The 17,112-nt window shown below is 37.7% G+C and overlaps 1 protein-coding gene across 2 annotated transcripts in view; it reads left to right on the top strand.

Moving 5' to 3' along the window:
• Positions 1 to 7,127, top strand: part of LOC309401933 (macrophage mannose receptor 1-like) — a 68,815-nt gene extending 61,688 nt beyond the window's left edge. For both annotated transcript variants that reach the window (XM_081971311.1, XM_081971310.1), the window contains exons 27-30: positions 148 to 264; positions 1,898 to 2,065; positions 3,586 to 3,627; positions 4,759 to 7,127. In XM_081971311.1, coding sequence (XP_081827437.1) covers positions 148 to 264; positions 1,898 to 2,065; positions 3,586 to 3,627; positions 4,759 to 5,009 — 578 coding nt within the window. In that variant the 3' untranslated portion in view covers positions 5,010 to 7,127. The remainder of the gene's footprint in view (positions 1 to 147; positions 265 to 1,897; positions 2,066 to 3,585; positions 3,628 to 4,758) is intronic.
• Positions 7,128 to 17,112: the final 9,985 nt, after the last annotated feature.

Genomic DNA, 17,112 nt, shown 5'->3' with positions numbered 1-17,112 from the left:
TACATAAAAAAGTGGGGAATCAAAGAAAAACCATGCTTTGATGTTAAACAAAATATTTCTTTTAATTAGCTACTCAACTTGTTATGGGTCAAAAAATTATTCAAGTAGTATTTTCTCTGAGCGTGTTTGATGATTTTTTTTTTACAGATGCCTCTCTGGTGTCAGTAATGGATTCAGCTGAAGCAAACTTTCTAACAGAATTTACAGAAAATCTTGAAAGCAAATCCCAAGCATTTTGGATAGGAATGTTCAAAAATCTAAATGGTATATTTTAATTTAAGTTTTAAGCTCAGTGCTGTTTGCATTGTGAATGTTTTATTATAATCACAGTTGAGTCTTCTGGCAAGTATCAAAGAAGGTTTGATTACTCCTTACAATTTTTCCTTGTATATTAAGAAGAAAGCAGAGAAAAATGTAGACATTGTAATGACTTCTAATTATAGCTCAAACTATAATTCAAAAAATTAAGAAAAAATAAAAAGCATATTTGAGATATTTCACACAGTCATAGTCTAATGCTTCTCAAGATAAAATACATTATTAATTTATTTAGCTAACTGGCAGATGAGTCGGTTATTCAATGCAGAGGTGGTTTTATTAATAGCATCAATCAGTAGGAATTTGTAGGTGGGGTATGCACATATGGTTAAGTGTTTCATTGATTCTGCTGGGAATTTGAGCCTACAGCTCACTTTCAATACATCACAAGGCATTTTGTTACATGTCCTGCTCTGGAAAAAAATGCATCTAATACTTAAAGCAAAATGAGTACATTTACCCATTAGGTTAAAGTAAAAGGACTTGGTTTTGGCTTGAAGGAACACATTCTATCTGCTCCCTAAAAGCTTTTAGAGTACCCTGAGAGTTTCCCCCAAAAGTAATTACGGTAATATACCTTTAATTATACATAAATTAACAATTAAACATTTAAAGTGGCAAGGGGGTTATCATTTTTATTGTTTCTATATTGGGTTTTATTTTTTGTAAGCTGCCCAGAGTCACTGAGTGGGTGGGCACCCATATAAAATTTCTAAATAAATGAAACATAACATGACATCAAATTTATTTGTGTTATAGCCATTTGTTTTGTGATAAGCTCATACAAATGAGAAAAAAGTTATTATGTCATCATAACTGAAGGTCCACCATTGTATGTGATATGATAAGTATGAAAGAGGCAGAGTTTGCAAAGTGATATTTCATTGTGTGCTGTCCATTGATGCCTCTATGGATACCCATAGCTCATCCCCCGTTTTTTGGGGACCTGGCCCACTGTTTTTGCATGTACCCTTGTCATTTTATACAATACACAAAATAAGGACTTTGTCTGAAAAAATATTTTTGCCTTAGAGTAATGTATAAATCTAACTTTATGCTTTGTAATTTATGATTCATGGCTTTTACATTTATGAATTCAACAGTATGATAAATTTAAATAACATGGTTTAAAAAATTGGCACATGATTTTGTTCTGCCTAATTATCTAAGCCCAAATGAACAAAAAAAAAAAAACCCATCCTCATTTTATTAAATTGGCAAAGGAAAAGAATATTTCCAAATGCTATATTCTATATGGTCAGGAAAGAGTCTTCCTGCTTTATTTTTGCAAGCAAATTAAAACAAATTTAAATTTCTAATAACTGCAGCATATAGCTGTAGCTAAGGTACATGACTGAAGTTTTTTACTTTTGTTTAAATCTAGAGGCATTTTAATTGAATCAGGCACTTAGTCATAAAATAGGCTAAGGAAGGAAGGAAGGAAGGAAGGAAGGAAGGAAGGAAGGAAGGAAGGAAGGAAGGAAGGAAGGAAGGAAAGAAGGAAGGAAAGAAAAAAGAAGGAAAGAAGGAAGACATTGCTAGAGCTGATTATCTCAGTGTATTTTCTAACTCAAATTAGGTGATTGGTTATGGATTGACAATGCTGCTGTGAACTTTGTCAACTGGAACACTGGAGAACGTTCAAGTCAGAATGATGAACATTGTGTACAAATGTTTGCTTCAAATGGGATTTGGAATAATGTTTATTGCAATTCATATCAGGGATATATTTGTAAAAAACCAAAAAGTAAGTAATGTGTAATATATTTCTATTATTCTATTTAATCATTTTATTTTCCTAGCTTTTCTCCATTTGGCCTTTTTGTTCACAACATAATTGAAAATGAGAAGGAGAAAGGGAGCAAATCAGTGGTCGGATTCAAAAATGTTTTAGTAGTAGTTTAGTAGCTTGGTGGGTATGGCAGGGGAAGGATACTGTAAAATCTCAATTCCTTCCTCACTCCAGGGGAAGTTTACTGCAAAATCTCCATTTTCTCTGATCAGCTGGGACTCAGGAGGCAGAGAATAGATGGGGAGCAGGGCGGGTCAGAGGTAGTATTTACTGGTTTTACAAACTAGTCAAAATTTCCACTACTGGTTCTCCAGAACTGGTCAGAACCTGCTGAATGTGGATATAAGTATACATCAGCAACTATTTGATGATGTTTATCTTGAACTTGAATGAAATCAGTCTAGAAAAAAAAATCCAGTTAATTCACCTAACCCGATCACCAAATTGTCTTCCTGCATCTAATGTGACCTGTACTGGCAATAATAGATATCCATAGGAAGAGAAAGAGAGAGAAAAATCAGCACCTCTGAAATTTTGTAAAGAGATGACTCATAAGTCTCCTCAGACATTTCAAGCAAGAAGATTTATAGGTAGTCCATGATTTTTCACCTTCCACTTTAATGTTTTGATTGCGGTATGAATCTAAATTATAGCACCTAAACTGATGGCTGTCCAGCCTTTGCTTGAATATATGAAGTGAAGGGGAACTTCCTTGGTAATTGGACCTTATACTGAATTGTCTTGCTATTAGGATCAGAAGTGGTATTTAGCAGGTTCTGACCAGTTCTGGAGAACTGGTAGCAGAAATTTTGAGTAGTTCAGAAAACCAGTAAATACCACCTCTAACTAGCCCCCGCCCACATCTATTCTTTGCCTCCCGAGTCCCAGGTGATCAGGAGGGAACAGAGATTTTTCAGTATCCTTCCTCTGCCATGCCCACCAAGCTATGCCATGCTCACCAAACCATGCCAAGCCCACCAAGCCATGCCCACAGAACCGTTAGTAAAAAAATTTGAGTGACCACTGATTAGGATGTCTTTTCTAATATTCCACCAGAATCTGCTTTCCTGCTATTTAATGCCACTGTTTTTTTTCCTGGATGTGATTAAGGTCAGACCTTGGACTTCTTTGTAAGACTGTTTGAGATACTTGAAAAGTCCTTTCCTATGTCTCCTCAGCTCTTATTTCTTTTCCTCAAAGCTAAACATTAGCAGCACATCCCAGTATTAACAGATGAGTCAGACTGGTGCAGAATGTAGTGGGAATTTTGCTTCCTATGAACTATATTTCTATTGGTAAAACCTGAAACTGCATTTATCGTTTTGACTATCGTATTAGCTTGCTATTTATACAAAATTCAATTTGTGATAAATGATAATGATAGTTTATGAAGGAACTGAATTTGTTCTGCCTATAAGCACTGAAATATAAAGGACTGAACATAATACACTTCATAATATTTCTCTTCTTTTAAGTTGTTGAAACAGTACCTACTAAGAAGATATTAGAAAACAAAGGTAAGAATTTATACACAGTAAATAAATTTTAAAACTCAGATGAGAAACATATCTTTCTGTCACCTACTGCCTGCCTGCCTGCCTGCCTCTCTCTCTCTCTCTTGCTCTTTCCCATCTCTCATATATCTTAAAATAATTAATTTTATATTATTATATTTTCAAATCAATTTCTCAATTAGCTGATTCAATTTAAATATTAAGATGTGGGACTGTTTTCGTTGCCTTTTTGAAAATACAGTGCCAAAGAAATGAATCTTTCAGTTTCCTTCAACCTGATGTATTTAGAAGTATTAAAACAAAATATGTATCATTCCCAATTCACATGAGTTTTGATCTAATGCAATCAGAGTGCACCAGTTAGAATATTGTTCATACTGTTGCCTTCTGGAGTCAGAACATCATCCAGCAATTCTTAATTCTGATTTAAATTAAGTCCCTTTCGGGAGAGGGGGCGGTCTATAAGCGCTTAGTAAATAAAAATAAATAAATAAATTCTTTGGGCAGGGGAAATAACAAATCAGAGAACAACTTGCAATACCACCCATAAGGAATTTTCCTAATCCTTATTTATAGTGCAAGTTCTCCTCGAAGATAAACCCCATGACATTCAGTGCAGAAGTTGCAGATAAGTTGCAGGGAAAGAAACAGAAATAAATAATTTCAGTGTCCAGGAACAAAGCATTTATCCTTTTGGGAGGCGAGGAAAGAAATAATAAAATGTCACTTAAGCACAGAAGCTGGGAAACAGGACCTAACTGAAATTCTCACCAATGAGATTCAGTTCAGCTTTAAAGGGGGGGGGAGCTTTTTCCAGTTTCATGTAAAACTGAGTCAAGGAAGAAACTTGGACCAAAGTGGGGGTCAGATAGATCTGGGGTCAGCTTCATATTGGTCCAGTATGGCGATGTTTTAGTGTTGATGTTACAGTATTGGACAAACAACCAAAGAAATGCATTCAAATGCCACATGACTTCCAAGCTCACTGGATTCTTGTTTAGCTGCCTCACAATGATATTGAAAAAAATAAATAGGGAGGAATGGTACTCAGTGGTCTTTGAAGGACCAGATCCAACTATGTTAAGACGAATTTCCCTGAATGTTGTGTTGTGATTACCCTGCATGTATTTACAGAATCAAGAAAGACAGATGTCATTCCTTCAGCAACTCACAACAAAACTATCATTGTAGTGGTGCTAGTGATGCTCATTGTTACTGGAGCTGCTCTCACAAGTTTCTATTTCTACAAGAAAAGGAATCAGCATGGCTTGGTAGAGAACAATTTTGAGAATTCTTTTTATTTTACTGGTGGAGCTTCTCCAACAACTAGCGATGGAATAGATCTGGTCATGAACATGGAGAAGAATGAACAGGCAACCAATTAGTCTGGCAACAATCTAAACTGTGCCTTGTTTAATAAACACTGAGTTCTGAAAGCACACTACCACATTCTAATTGTGAAATTGACAAAATAATTACAATGATCCTATATGTTTCAGCATTTTTGTTACATATTATACAGACACTAAGTAATGCAGCTGCTTAGCATTCAAAGTAACAATACTACCGATAGCTACGTTGTTGGATAACAAGAGGCAACTTGCAACATTTAAGTGAAGATCTATTCTCAAATTCATACTGCAGTTGGAGGAAAACATTGCAACCGCTAAATTTGATGGTATTTCTGACACCGGGGGGGAAGGTGGGAGAGGAAAGAACAACAAAACTGCATTACTGAGTCAGTAAGCTATATTCTAATGCTGAATTCGTGAAACAAAAATAATGGAATAATTTGCATGAATTTGAAGGGCCTAATAAATAAGAGATATGAAAAAGTGTCTTGTCTGGAGAAGTATTGTAGTTGGTTCCTTCTATTTGCATCACTAAATTTGCCTCTGTCTAAATTATTCACAGGATAACATCATTTGATTACTGGATAGCAAGTTTTAAATTTAATAAATGAATACATAGCAAATTTTGATATATTCCCTATTGGGAAGGCAGATCTAAGATTCTACTGAAATATTTAATTGTTTTATTGAATGTGCTATACTTCTTAAATCAGTAGCAAATTTGCAAATGCAAATGTATCCAACATATATTTCTGTAATATATCATATGCTCAAATTGTTATTCAACAAGAAGCCTGCAAATTGCATACCAAAGTATTGGCATTATATTAGTATTACAGGAAGAATTTCAGATTAGATTCATATAGTCAACTGGTAGAATTGGAAAGGATCCCAAGGAACATCTAAGGTTCCAGAGGATCCTCTAATCTTACCCTTTGTCCTACACAGGAAAATCAATTAGACCAATCTAAAAAGGTTAAACCAACAACAACCTTTAACTTTCCATTGGACCAGCACAAAGTTTTTATTTTATTTCTGGTTCTAGTTTTTGGACAGTGCAAAATAGTTTGTGACTATCTTCTCTGTATGCTGGTCAGTTACTACAATAAAATTAATTATGTAACATTTTCTCTTTGATATAGTTTCATGTACAGTATTCAAACACTATTTCCTTTCCACCGTCTTTTTTCCACGTACCTTGGTATGATTTGTCTCCTTTGTTTGAGCTTGTTTTAACCTGCTAAACTTTGGGGAAGCAGTCATTTTTGGTGTCACTACATGACTTGGCATATTTCATGGATTGTAATTTTAATCATTTTTAAAATGGCCTCAAATCTTTCAGATATCCTTGCACCAAATAACTGAGAGATTTAGGCCATTAAAAAGTATTTTTCATTTGGGGATTTATGAAGATACCATCTTAGATATGTTGTATTGTTGACTGCTTCTTTACATTTATTCCATGGTATTTCCACCTAAACATTGCCAGAGGAAAAATGGGGAAACATATGAGTTATACCCCTCGTCTTGAACAAATCTTTGGAAACAAGGGTAGATATGATGAGTAGATAGATAAGCAACAAATGTCCATAGCCTTGATCTTAAGGCTCTCATCTTACTTTCCAATCATCTGTTCAGAATTTTGGGATATATGATCTTCTGCTTCCCATGTCTGTTACATTAGACTATGTAGAGAAAAAGAAACTATCAAAAAGAAAGGAGAAGGGAAACTTAATTCTCTCATTATGGCATGTGATTTTAATCCTGTAATTATTTTCACACATCCATTTTATATAATTTTAAAATTCATATGATGAAATAATTGACTATTTCAATAAATCTGAAATTTTCCTTCTCTATTTGTATCAAAAGTGTATTTGAAACTGTTCATTGATGCTTAGAATAACTCGAAGATATTTTGGTGCTTTTTATACCTAAAGAGGGACCATATGAAATTGTACTGTTTTCAAGCTGTAAATGTTGCTCAATGTAAATGTTACAGCAGAGTTGAATGGATTCACCTTCTCAAATATAAATGAACAAAAATATTACTTAGATCATCTCTGCATTTTCTTACAATAAACAGCAACAGATATGTATACTCCAAGTTGAATGCTGATTTTGTGAATTGAAACATAGTTTACAATAAAATTCACCTCCAAAACTTCCAAATTCTCAATCTCAGCATGCATATTATAATGTGATTATTGTTACTAAATATGACCTATTTTACATTTTTAATCTATTTACAAACTTCCATTGATCAGAAGAGTCATTTGATGGAGGTAATCTAAATAAGTTTTTATTTTCGACACCCTGCCTTGATAACTATCAATCTTTCGGTCCCAAGCAACATTAATGGGTTAACTTAGTCTATTAAAAAATGTTTTAAGTGGAACACGGGACATTTTTCAAAACACTAGCCTAGAGTATTATTAACTTTACAAAGCAGTCTCTGGGCTTATATCAGCATTCTCAGAATCCAGGTTTGAGCATTAATGATGTGTTCAAGGTATTGCAGGAAAGTACAGGTGGGAAGGGAAGACTGTAGTACTTGCTTTGAGCCTCCTTCCACCTCTTCTCCCTTCACATATAAGAATTCAGAAGTTGAACTTATTCAGCTGGACTTCTCAATAAAATTTGTGTTATTGCACAGAAGACCTATATAGGTAGTCCTCACAACTACAGTTGAGTCCAAAATTATAGTTGCTAAGCAAGACAGTTAAGTATGATTTGTCCCATTTGACACAGTTAAGTGTATCATTGCGGTTGTTAAGTGAATAATTTGACTATTAAGCAAATCTGATTTCCCCATTGACTTTGCTTATCAGAAGCTGGTTGGGAAAGTTAAAAATTCTGATCACAAGACCACAGGCAGTTCAACCATCATAAATACATGCCAGTTGCCAAATGTTAACCACATGACCATGGGATGCTGCAATGATTGTAAGTGTAAGTCACTTTTTCAGTGTTTGTTGTAAACTTCAAACAGTCACTAAATGATTGATAGTAGGATGAGGATGACTACCTGTATTTGTTATCAATAACATACACACATACAGATGAATTTGGAAGGAGGAAGTGCAGATTCTGTCTTCCACTTGCAAAATGTCTTATTGTCAGAATCCCAATGCTTATGAAATGTCATTACGCAATGTCAAATATATGAATGAAAACTTACGGAAGAATGTCCTGTTCTTCCTCCTCCCGCATCAGCAATTTATTTTTGTCAAAAGAAAATAGTTCCCTATCTACAGTAAAATCCATGATGATCACAGTCCATATCCTTTACAATCACTTCCCTTCTTACTCACTTCTGAATTCTGAGAATGATTGCTGAAGGGGTTTGTCTTCACCAAGCTAGACCTAATGGGAAAGTACCTACAAGCTGATTCTCTTGAAAGAGGGATACTTATATTGAACTATTTCTGATTCTTGCCATAGGAAATTTTATCATAGAACGATACTGTTCTGCTTGCAATATGTTTATATCTAAAATATTTATGAATCACAGTTTTGTAACTTCTGGGGTAGAGCACTTCTTGATAACTTATTTAAAAGCAATTCTAATTTATTTTGATTCTTCATATAATCAAACCTGAGGAATTCTTCAATGCCATCTGGGGAATTCTGGGACTGACAATTCACCTATCTTAAAGTTGCTGAGGTTGAGAAATTTGCCTTTGGTTTTCTGCATTAGAGCCAGTGGTGGGATTCAGCCAGTTTGCAACTATTCAGGAGATGGGACACAGGGAGAATTACATCTAAGGCAAAGCACCCATCAACTTGAGTGACATTGAGTTGGCCATGTCCACCCAATTACATGACCACTGAGCCCTGCCTACCCAGTTGGTCATTAGGGCAGAGAACCAGTTTTTAAATTATTTGAATCCCACCACTGATTAGAGCACTTGACGGTCAGGTACCTTCTGAAAAAATTCAGATGGATTCAACTAAAATACAACCCATCGAGAGTACTTCACAGCAATCTGAAAGATAAATGGTTTTTCTTAGACTGGGCCAATCTTTATCTTAAGTTGATTCCTAACTTGGCAGCATTGATTGTACCACTGATTTATGTCACTAATTTTTAAGTTGGACTCATTCACTTTTCAATACGTCTTGCATTATCTTGATTCCGCCTATCCCTTTGTGCGGCTTATTTTGACTAAGGTGCTTTGTTTTGATTTTTTCCCCAATCCCTTTCCACAGTTTTCAGTTAACCTCCTGTCCTCCAAATTCTCTTTTGACAATTGCTATGAGACAGTAATGGGAACACGGTGGCTCAGTGGCTAAGATGCTGAGCTTGTTGATCAGAAGGTCGGCAGTTCAGCAGTTTGAATCCCTAGTGCCACGTAATGGAGTGAGCTCCCATTACTTGTCCCAGCTTTTGCCAACCCAGCAGTTTGAAAGCATATACAAAATGCAAATAGAAAAATAGGAATCACATTTGGTGGGAAGGTAACAGCGCTCCGTGCACCTTCAGCATTTAATCATGCCAGCCACATGACCACAGAGACATCTTCGGACAGTGCTTGCTCTTTGGCTTTGAAACAGAGATGAGCACTGCCTCCTAGAGCCGCAAACAACTAGCATGCATGTGCGGGGAAACCTTTGCCTTTTATGAGTCAGTAAAACTATTATATTTTTAATAAGGAGGTTTTGACCATTAAAGATTTTTTTTTTCAGATTTACCACCTACTGTACATAATATTGTATGTACCATACCGCCAGAGCTCAGAAACTACAGATTTCTTAGAAGCCTACCCTTAGTCATTTTGACTCTTTAATCTATTACAGGTTCTCTTTGACTTACAACCACTCATTGTTCAAAGTTACAATGGCACTGAAAAAAATGACTTACAACTGGTTCCCACATGATTCTAGCGTTCCCACTATCACATGATCAAAACTCAGATACTTAGCAATTAGGATGTATTTATGACATTTGCAGTATCCTAGCGTCATGTGATTGCCATTTGCAACTTTTCTATTTGGCTTCCAACAGGCAACGTCAATGGAGTAAGCCAGATTTACCTAACAACAGTGTGTTACTTAATGTTTGTAGCAAAAAAGTTTGTGAAATAGGGAGAAACTCACTTATACTGATAGAAGTTTTAAGTCCCAATTTTGGTCATGCATTGAGGACTACATGTTCATTTCAAGCATATCAAACAAACTTTTATCACAAAATACAAAATATTTATAGTTTATTTCTAGTTTACAACTCCCTCTCTACAGTCTTCATTTGGTCAAGAAACATTTGAGTCCTTTCTTTAGTTCTTTGCTAGACTTGGGAGTCTCTTGTAAGTGAGAGTATGCATTCTGCTCTTATAATATAGAATAATAGAGTTGGAAGAGACCTTGGAAATCTTCTAGTCCAACCCCCTGCTCTAGGAGATCCTACAACAATTCAGACAACTGTCTCACTAATCTCTTTTTGCAAGCCTCCAATGATGGAACACTCACAACTTCTGAAGGCAAGCTCTTCCATTAGTTGATTATTCTCACCATTAGGAATTTTTTCCTTAATCCTAGGTAGCTTCTCCCCTTGGTAAGTTTCCAATCTATTTTTTGTTTTTGTCTTGTCTTTTGGTGCTTTGGAAAATAATTTTATTCCCTCGTCTTTGTAGGAGCCACTCAAATATTGGAACTGCTATCATATCTCCCATAGTCCTTCTTTGCATTAGACTAGACATATCCAAATTCTGTAACCGTTCTTTGTATGTCTTAGCCCCCAGACCCTGATCATTCTTGTTGCTCTTCTCTCCATTCTTTCCAGAATCTCAACATCTTGTTCATATTGTGGTGACCAGAAATGGATGCAGTATTCCAAGTGTAGTCTTGGAAAGCACTAACTATGAGTACTATCTCTATTATAAGGTTATAGTAACAGAATTTTGAATGCTGAAACCCCTTCTCCCTCCTTTACTTTTACTTCCCTGAACACTAGGGAGGGTCTTTTCTAAGATACTTTCCACGATCTTTTTCTTTCTATGGGATGAGATACCTTTTGCATGATGGTTGTCTAGTCTGTGGCTCTTCCTCCTATCTCCAAAGGTGATTCTCATAGGCAATCACCATCTAGAAAATCAATTAAACACAACGTTCCATCTGGCCGTAGGGCAGTGATGGCTAACCTTTTTGTCATTGCATGCCAAAAGCACGTGCGGGCATGTAATAGCGCATCTGGGTGCCTACACCCCTAATGCAATATACACGTGACTGTCCCCATGCTCCCCCACCCCCACGCATGTGTGTGCAAACCCCCCAACCTGTTTTGGGCCTATTAGGCCTCCCTGCAGCTTCCTGGGATCAAAAACGGACCACAGCGGGTGCACTGCATCCCCCCGTGCTCCTGCACAACCCACACAGATGCGCATGTGACCCCCTACCCTCACACAGACATGCACGTCTCCATGTGCCCCGCCCCCTGCACATGTGTGGCAGAAGACCAAAAATCAGCTGGCTGGTGGGAGGCGCATGTGCATGTGTGATGGAGCTGAGCTAGGATAACGGTTCGTGTGCCCGCAGAGAGATCTCTGCATGCTACCTGTAGCACACATGGGGGTGTAATGTTGTGATTGCTCCACTGATGAGCAAAAGTGTTTTAATTTGGGCCACTGATTGCAATATTTCCAGTTTTTTTTAAAAAAATATTTTCTTTCTATTGATTTATTTCTATTCTACTATTTATTTTGCTGTGCTTAATTGTTTGCTTTTCACTTGAATTTCTGACAATACGTAGAGATGGCTCAATCTGGAGGACCTGATAAGTTGTAATGCTGATATTATATGAGATATGATATGATCATGTGTAAAATTCAGCTGGTTTGACAGGTTCTGGAGCACCGGTAGCGGAAATTTCTAGTTGTTCGGAGAACTAACAAATACCACTTCTGGCTGGCCCCAGAGTGGAGTGGAAATGGAGATTTTGCAGTATACTTCCCGGCCACACCCATCAAACCACGTCCGCAGAACCGGTAGTAAAAAAATTGAATTTCCCCACTGGATATGATACTTAAGATGTGAATCCTATTCTAATTTCTTATAGAATTCATATCCCAAAGCTAGCCAATTCCAAAACAAGGATTATGGACCCTTAAAATATGAAATGTAGCTAATAAAACATAACTAAATAAGAAGCTCTGTTACAGGTGATGACAAAATCAACAAATACCAGAGATAATTGATATGAAATACTATTATGAATTTCCATAGTGCAAAGAAATTTTATTGACTCATATTGCATTCAAGAGACTTAGTCCCTCCAAAATGTTTTTAGAAAACAGACAGCTCCAGTTTCCTATGATTGTAAGTAAAGAACTATGTTAAATATGTGACTGGGTAGTGTAAAATGTCAATTAAAAACATTACATATACTGTATATCTAAAAATATAAACATCAATATTAAAAATAAATTAAAACTAATATATATGTTACTGTGAAAGTCCGAAATCTGGTGAATGTCGACATTCACCGGTGAATGAAAGTCCGAAATCTGGTGAATGTCGACATTCACCGGTGAATGAAAGTCCGAAATCTGGTGAATGTCGACATTCACCGGTGAATGTCGACATTCACCGGTGAATGTCGACATTCACATAGTCGCTTGGTGTATGTCCTTATCCTCTCGACACTCTTACCCTAATACCCTTACCCTAATACCTCGGCTCCTCGCTTCCTTTTAAGCGTCTTCTATTCGCGGACTTCTTTTTTAAAAAAACCTGCGATCCTGCGCGGTTGGAACGAGTAGTTTCCAGGACCGCGAATTGAAAAGCAAAAGTAAAGCGTTACGCTGACTCGTTATATATGTCACCGTGAAAGACCGAAATTGGTATGTGTCGACATTCACCGGTGAATGTCGACATTCACCAATTTCAGTCTTTCACGGTGACATATATACATACAAAGCAGACAGAGAATGAGTACTATCCTTATGCATAATAATAGAGCACTCTGAAAAAAAAATCTCCATTTCCCAGACCTGATGACACACCCAGATCTTGAAGGATTTCCATCAAAAGAGATGGAGCTAACATAATGTCAGGGGTGGGAAGTGGGGTAGACAAAGTTCCATAAGGTGGAACAGAAAAGTCTTGTTTCCTGGGATTGGTCAAATGTAGTTACCTAGCAGATTGTAGTCTCAGCATGCCTGTGCCAAATCTAATGGATCAGGGTGATATAATCAAGGAAAAATTGGTACCATGCCATAAGGGGCTTTACAGGTTAAAACCAACAATTGGAAGGAAACTGGCATCAACATAGTACGCATATGATAGGTCTGTCTTAGGATACCCATTACTGCTTGTGCCACTATATATACATCAGCTGGAGTTTCTGAATGTACGTCAAGGACAAACTCATGTAGAATACCTTAAAATACCACCAGTTACCACCAATCTGGAGGTAATGAGAGCATGAGTGATTGCAAGCATCCAGGAATGAGTGCAACTGGCACACAAACCCAAGTGGTGCAAAGAACATTCTACTCAGAACTACCAACTGCTAAAGGTGAAGATAAATGTTCCCCTTGCTAATTGTTCCTGACTCTAGGGGCAGTGGTCATCTCCATTTCAAAGCGCTGTCCAACCCAGATTCCTCTGTGGTCATGTGGCCAGCATGACTAAATGCCAAAGGCACACGGAACACTGTTACCTTCCCACCAAAGATGACTCCTATTTTTCTACTTGCATTTTAACTGCTAGGTTGGCAGAAGCTGGAACAAGTAATGGGAGCTCACTCCATTACGCGGCACTAGGGATTCGAACCACCGAACTGCTGACCTTCTGATCGACAAGCTCAGTGTCTTAGCCACTGAGCCACCACGTTGTGTGCAAGTGACACACAACTCCAAGTGGTGCAAAGAACATTCTAGTCACAACTATTAACTGCTATACAAACAGAATTTGTGAATCTAGGGAGGACCCATTGATTGTGCACTGGGGTTGTCGGGGGCTGTGCAATCCCATCCAGCACCAAAGATAGCATAGGCCTAGAATCTGCAGCCCCCCACCCCAGCTCAAAACCACTCAGTCTTGACAGGGCTCAGCCTAGTTCAAATAACTATTTGTTCTGTTACAATACTCATTGAGTATGAAACATTGTCACTCATGCCATATTGTATAACCACTCCCATTTTTCCAGGAAACTTTTTGATGCCACTTTCACTTCTGTTTTTCTTTGTCCCTCTTTCATTTGTGGTTTGGATTCTGAAGGCAGGAAACGGATATTCATTCAGAAACACCATTTTTTTGCAAAACTATGCATAGCCAAATGTTGTCCTCCTTTGCCCCACTACTCCAAAACACCTCAATCTTTGATGAAACATCTCTATCAACTGAGAATCTACCACTTCACCAAAGTATTTATGCCACTATCCAAGACTTTCCGCTTTCAGGAATTTTCTGAATTTTCTGAACCCAGCAGGATGGAGAACCTAAGGTCTTAGAGTTGCTAAACATACATTTCTACCAACACTGATCATTTTGACTAGTGCTGTTGGGGATTGTAGCAGTTATTAGAGGTCAGAGAAATAAATTCTCTGTCTAAATGTTTAGTGTAACATATAACTTAATTTCCATTATATTACTCCAGGTCTATCTTCCAAATTATGAAAGATTGTGTCCATTCAATTTGTTCCAAACTACTACAAAGAACTCCTCTTTAAAATCTGGCATACGGCGTGTGGCCTTTCGGAGGTGGGCAGCGGCGGTGGCAGTGGGGGGGAGAGGCTAGCTCATGCCAGCTCGGTGCTTTCGTGAGGAAAGGCCTTCAAGCCTTCCCTCGCGAAAGCAGCGAGCTGGCATATGCCACGTGGCCTTTTGGAGGTGGGGGGAGGCAGGGGGGAGGCAGCAGCAGGGGGGGAGAGGCTAGCTCACGCCAGCTCACTGCTTTTGCGAGGTAAGGCCTTCAGGCCTTCGCTTGCTAAAGCGGTAAGCTTGCATATGCCGCGTGGCCTTTTGGAGGTGGGCAGAGGCAGAGGCAGAGGCAGAGGCAGTGGCGGGGGAAGAGGCTAGCTCATGCCAGCTCGCCGCTTTTGCAAGGGAAGACCTTCAGGCCTTCCCTCGAGAAAGCGGCAAACTTGCGTACAACGCGTGGCCTTTCAGAGGTGGGCGGTGGTGGCGGTGGCGGTGAGCTGGCATATGCTGCGTGGCCTTTTGGAGGTGAGCGGAGGAGGCGGTGGAGGTGGCAGCGGTGCAGGAGATGCTAGCTCACACCAGCTTGCCGCTTTCGCGAGGGAAGGCCTTCAGGCCTTCGCTCATGAAAGCGGCGAGCTTGCGTACACTGTGTGGCCTTTTGGAGGTGGGTGGAGGTGGTGGTGGAGGCAGTGGGGAAAAGGCTAGCTCATGCCAGCTTGCTGCTTTCACGAGAGAAGGCATTTAAGCCTTCGCTCACGAAAGCAGTGAGCTCCGCGTACGCCGCATGCTGAAAGGGGGCTTCCTGCTACCACCCTCTCCCTCCTCTCCATCTCCAGTCTCGCCTGGCTGGCTAAGACCCGGTTGTCTCTTGTCCCTTCAGTCCAACTTACCTGCTGCCTCGTCGCCTGCCTGCTTCCTGCAGCATCCATCGCATCAGAGAGCTGCTGATTCTGCCTGCTGGTAAGTGACCCAGTTTTTTTTCTTTTATGCTTTTTAAAAGAATATTTTATTCATTGTGCATAGAATTTTTTAAAATCGTTTTATTTAAAAGTATTGAGTATAGAATTTTTAAAAATGATTTCAATTTATTGTTTGTAGAATCCTTTTAAAATTGTCTTAGATTACTTTAAAAAATATTCTATCAACAATACATTGAAATAGACCATTTAAAAATATTCTATACTCAATACATTTAAAAGTATTGTGTATAGAATATTTTTAATGGTTTTATTGTAATGTATTGTGTATGGAATATTTTTAATGGTTTCATTGTAATTTATTGTGTATGGAATATTTTTAATGGTTTCATTGTAATTTATTGTGTATGGAATATTTTTAATGGTTTTTAAGGACTTTTAAAATTATTTATAGAATAAATATTTTTTAATTGTTTTTAGGGAAATTTTATTTATTTATTGTTTATAGAATATGTTTATTACAAGAAATGTTATTTCTTTTTGCAAATGGTTTATTTATTATGCAATATGTTGCTTTTAAGTGTGCAGGTTGGTTCATGGTTTATGTGTCTCAAAGTGGCTGCTTTTCTATGGGCAGGCCAGGTTGGTGCAAGGCAGCTTTGCCAGATTTTGTGTGTTTCTGTGTGATACCTGGTTGTTTAGGTAAATTGTGAGGTGGTTGCTGGTTCCGTGAGCTTCCCGGCACTGTCATCTATAATTTCCCACAATGCTTTGATGGTTTTTATTCCAGTGGCTTTGTCTTTCCTGTCCTTAGGGTTAGGGAAAAAAACTGGTTTCATCTGCAGTCTTTTGGGGGAAAATTGTTTGGTGTTTTCCTGGCACTGTCATAGTTTGTGGGTGTGTAATGTCCCGCAGTTATCTACACATTAATAATGATCAAGTACTAATAATATTTCCTTATACATTTTAGTGACCTTTCCTTTCATAATTGGTGTTTTCTTACATACTTTTATATTTCTAATTTCTGTTTCTGTTAGTTAGCAATTGCTAAAACAAATCCCATGTGAAAAAGTATTCAAAACCTTCTTGATTTTAATTGTCAATTTATTTTTCCCTGCACATTGTAATATTTATTCATTTTCATATCTCTGTTTTTCCACTGTTATGCAAACACAATTCCAGTAGCTGCTAACATGTGTAAAATTAAATATGTATTGTATTCCCTTTCAAATAACCAACAAAATATTTCTGGTTTTAAATCCATATCTTGCTTTACCACTGCTTCTAGCCACTAACTTTTGAATAGCTACTTGGACTGAACTAAATACTGAACCTAATTCATATATTCCTGTTTTTTTGAACTGAGAACTAGATTTCAGAAAAAGAAATCTTTATTGCTTTGTGAATCTACCTATGACATTCATTCTTGATCTAACTTCTTGGATGAAAGACTATATCTTTCCTGTTTGTTGGGGGACATCCTTCCTGTACATTTTTGGATGAAAAAAGAGGTCCCTTCTGTTACCTGTAGTGTAGTCCTCAGTTTACAACCACAATTGAGTCCAATATTGCTTTAT

The sequence above is a fragment of the Natrix helvetica genome, assembly GCF_964273705.1.
Source record: "Natrix helvetica genome assembly, chromosome: Z".
NCBI lineage: Eukaryota > Metazoa > Chordata > Lepidosauria > Squamata > Natricidae > Natrix > Natrix helvetica.
This window is presented reverse-complemented; position numbering and strand designations above follow the sequence as displayed.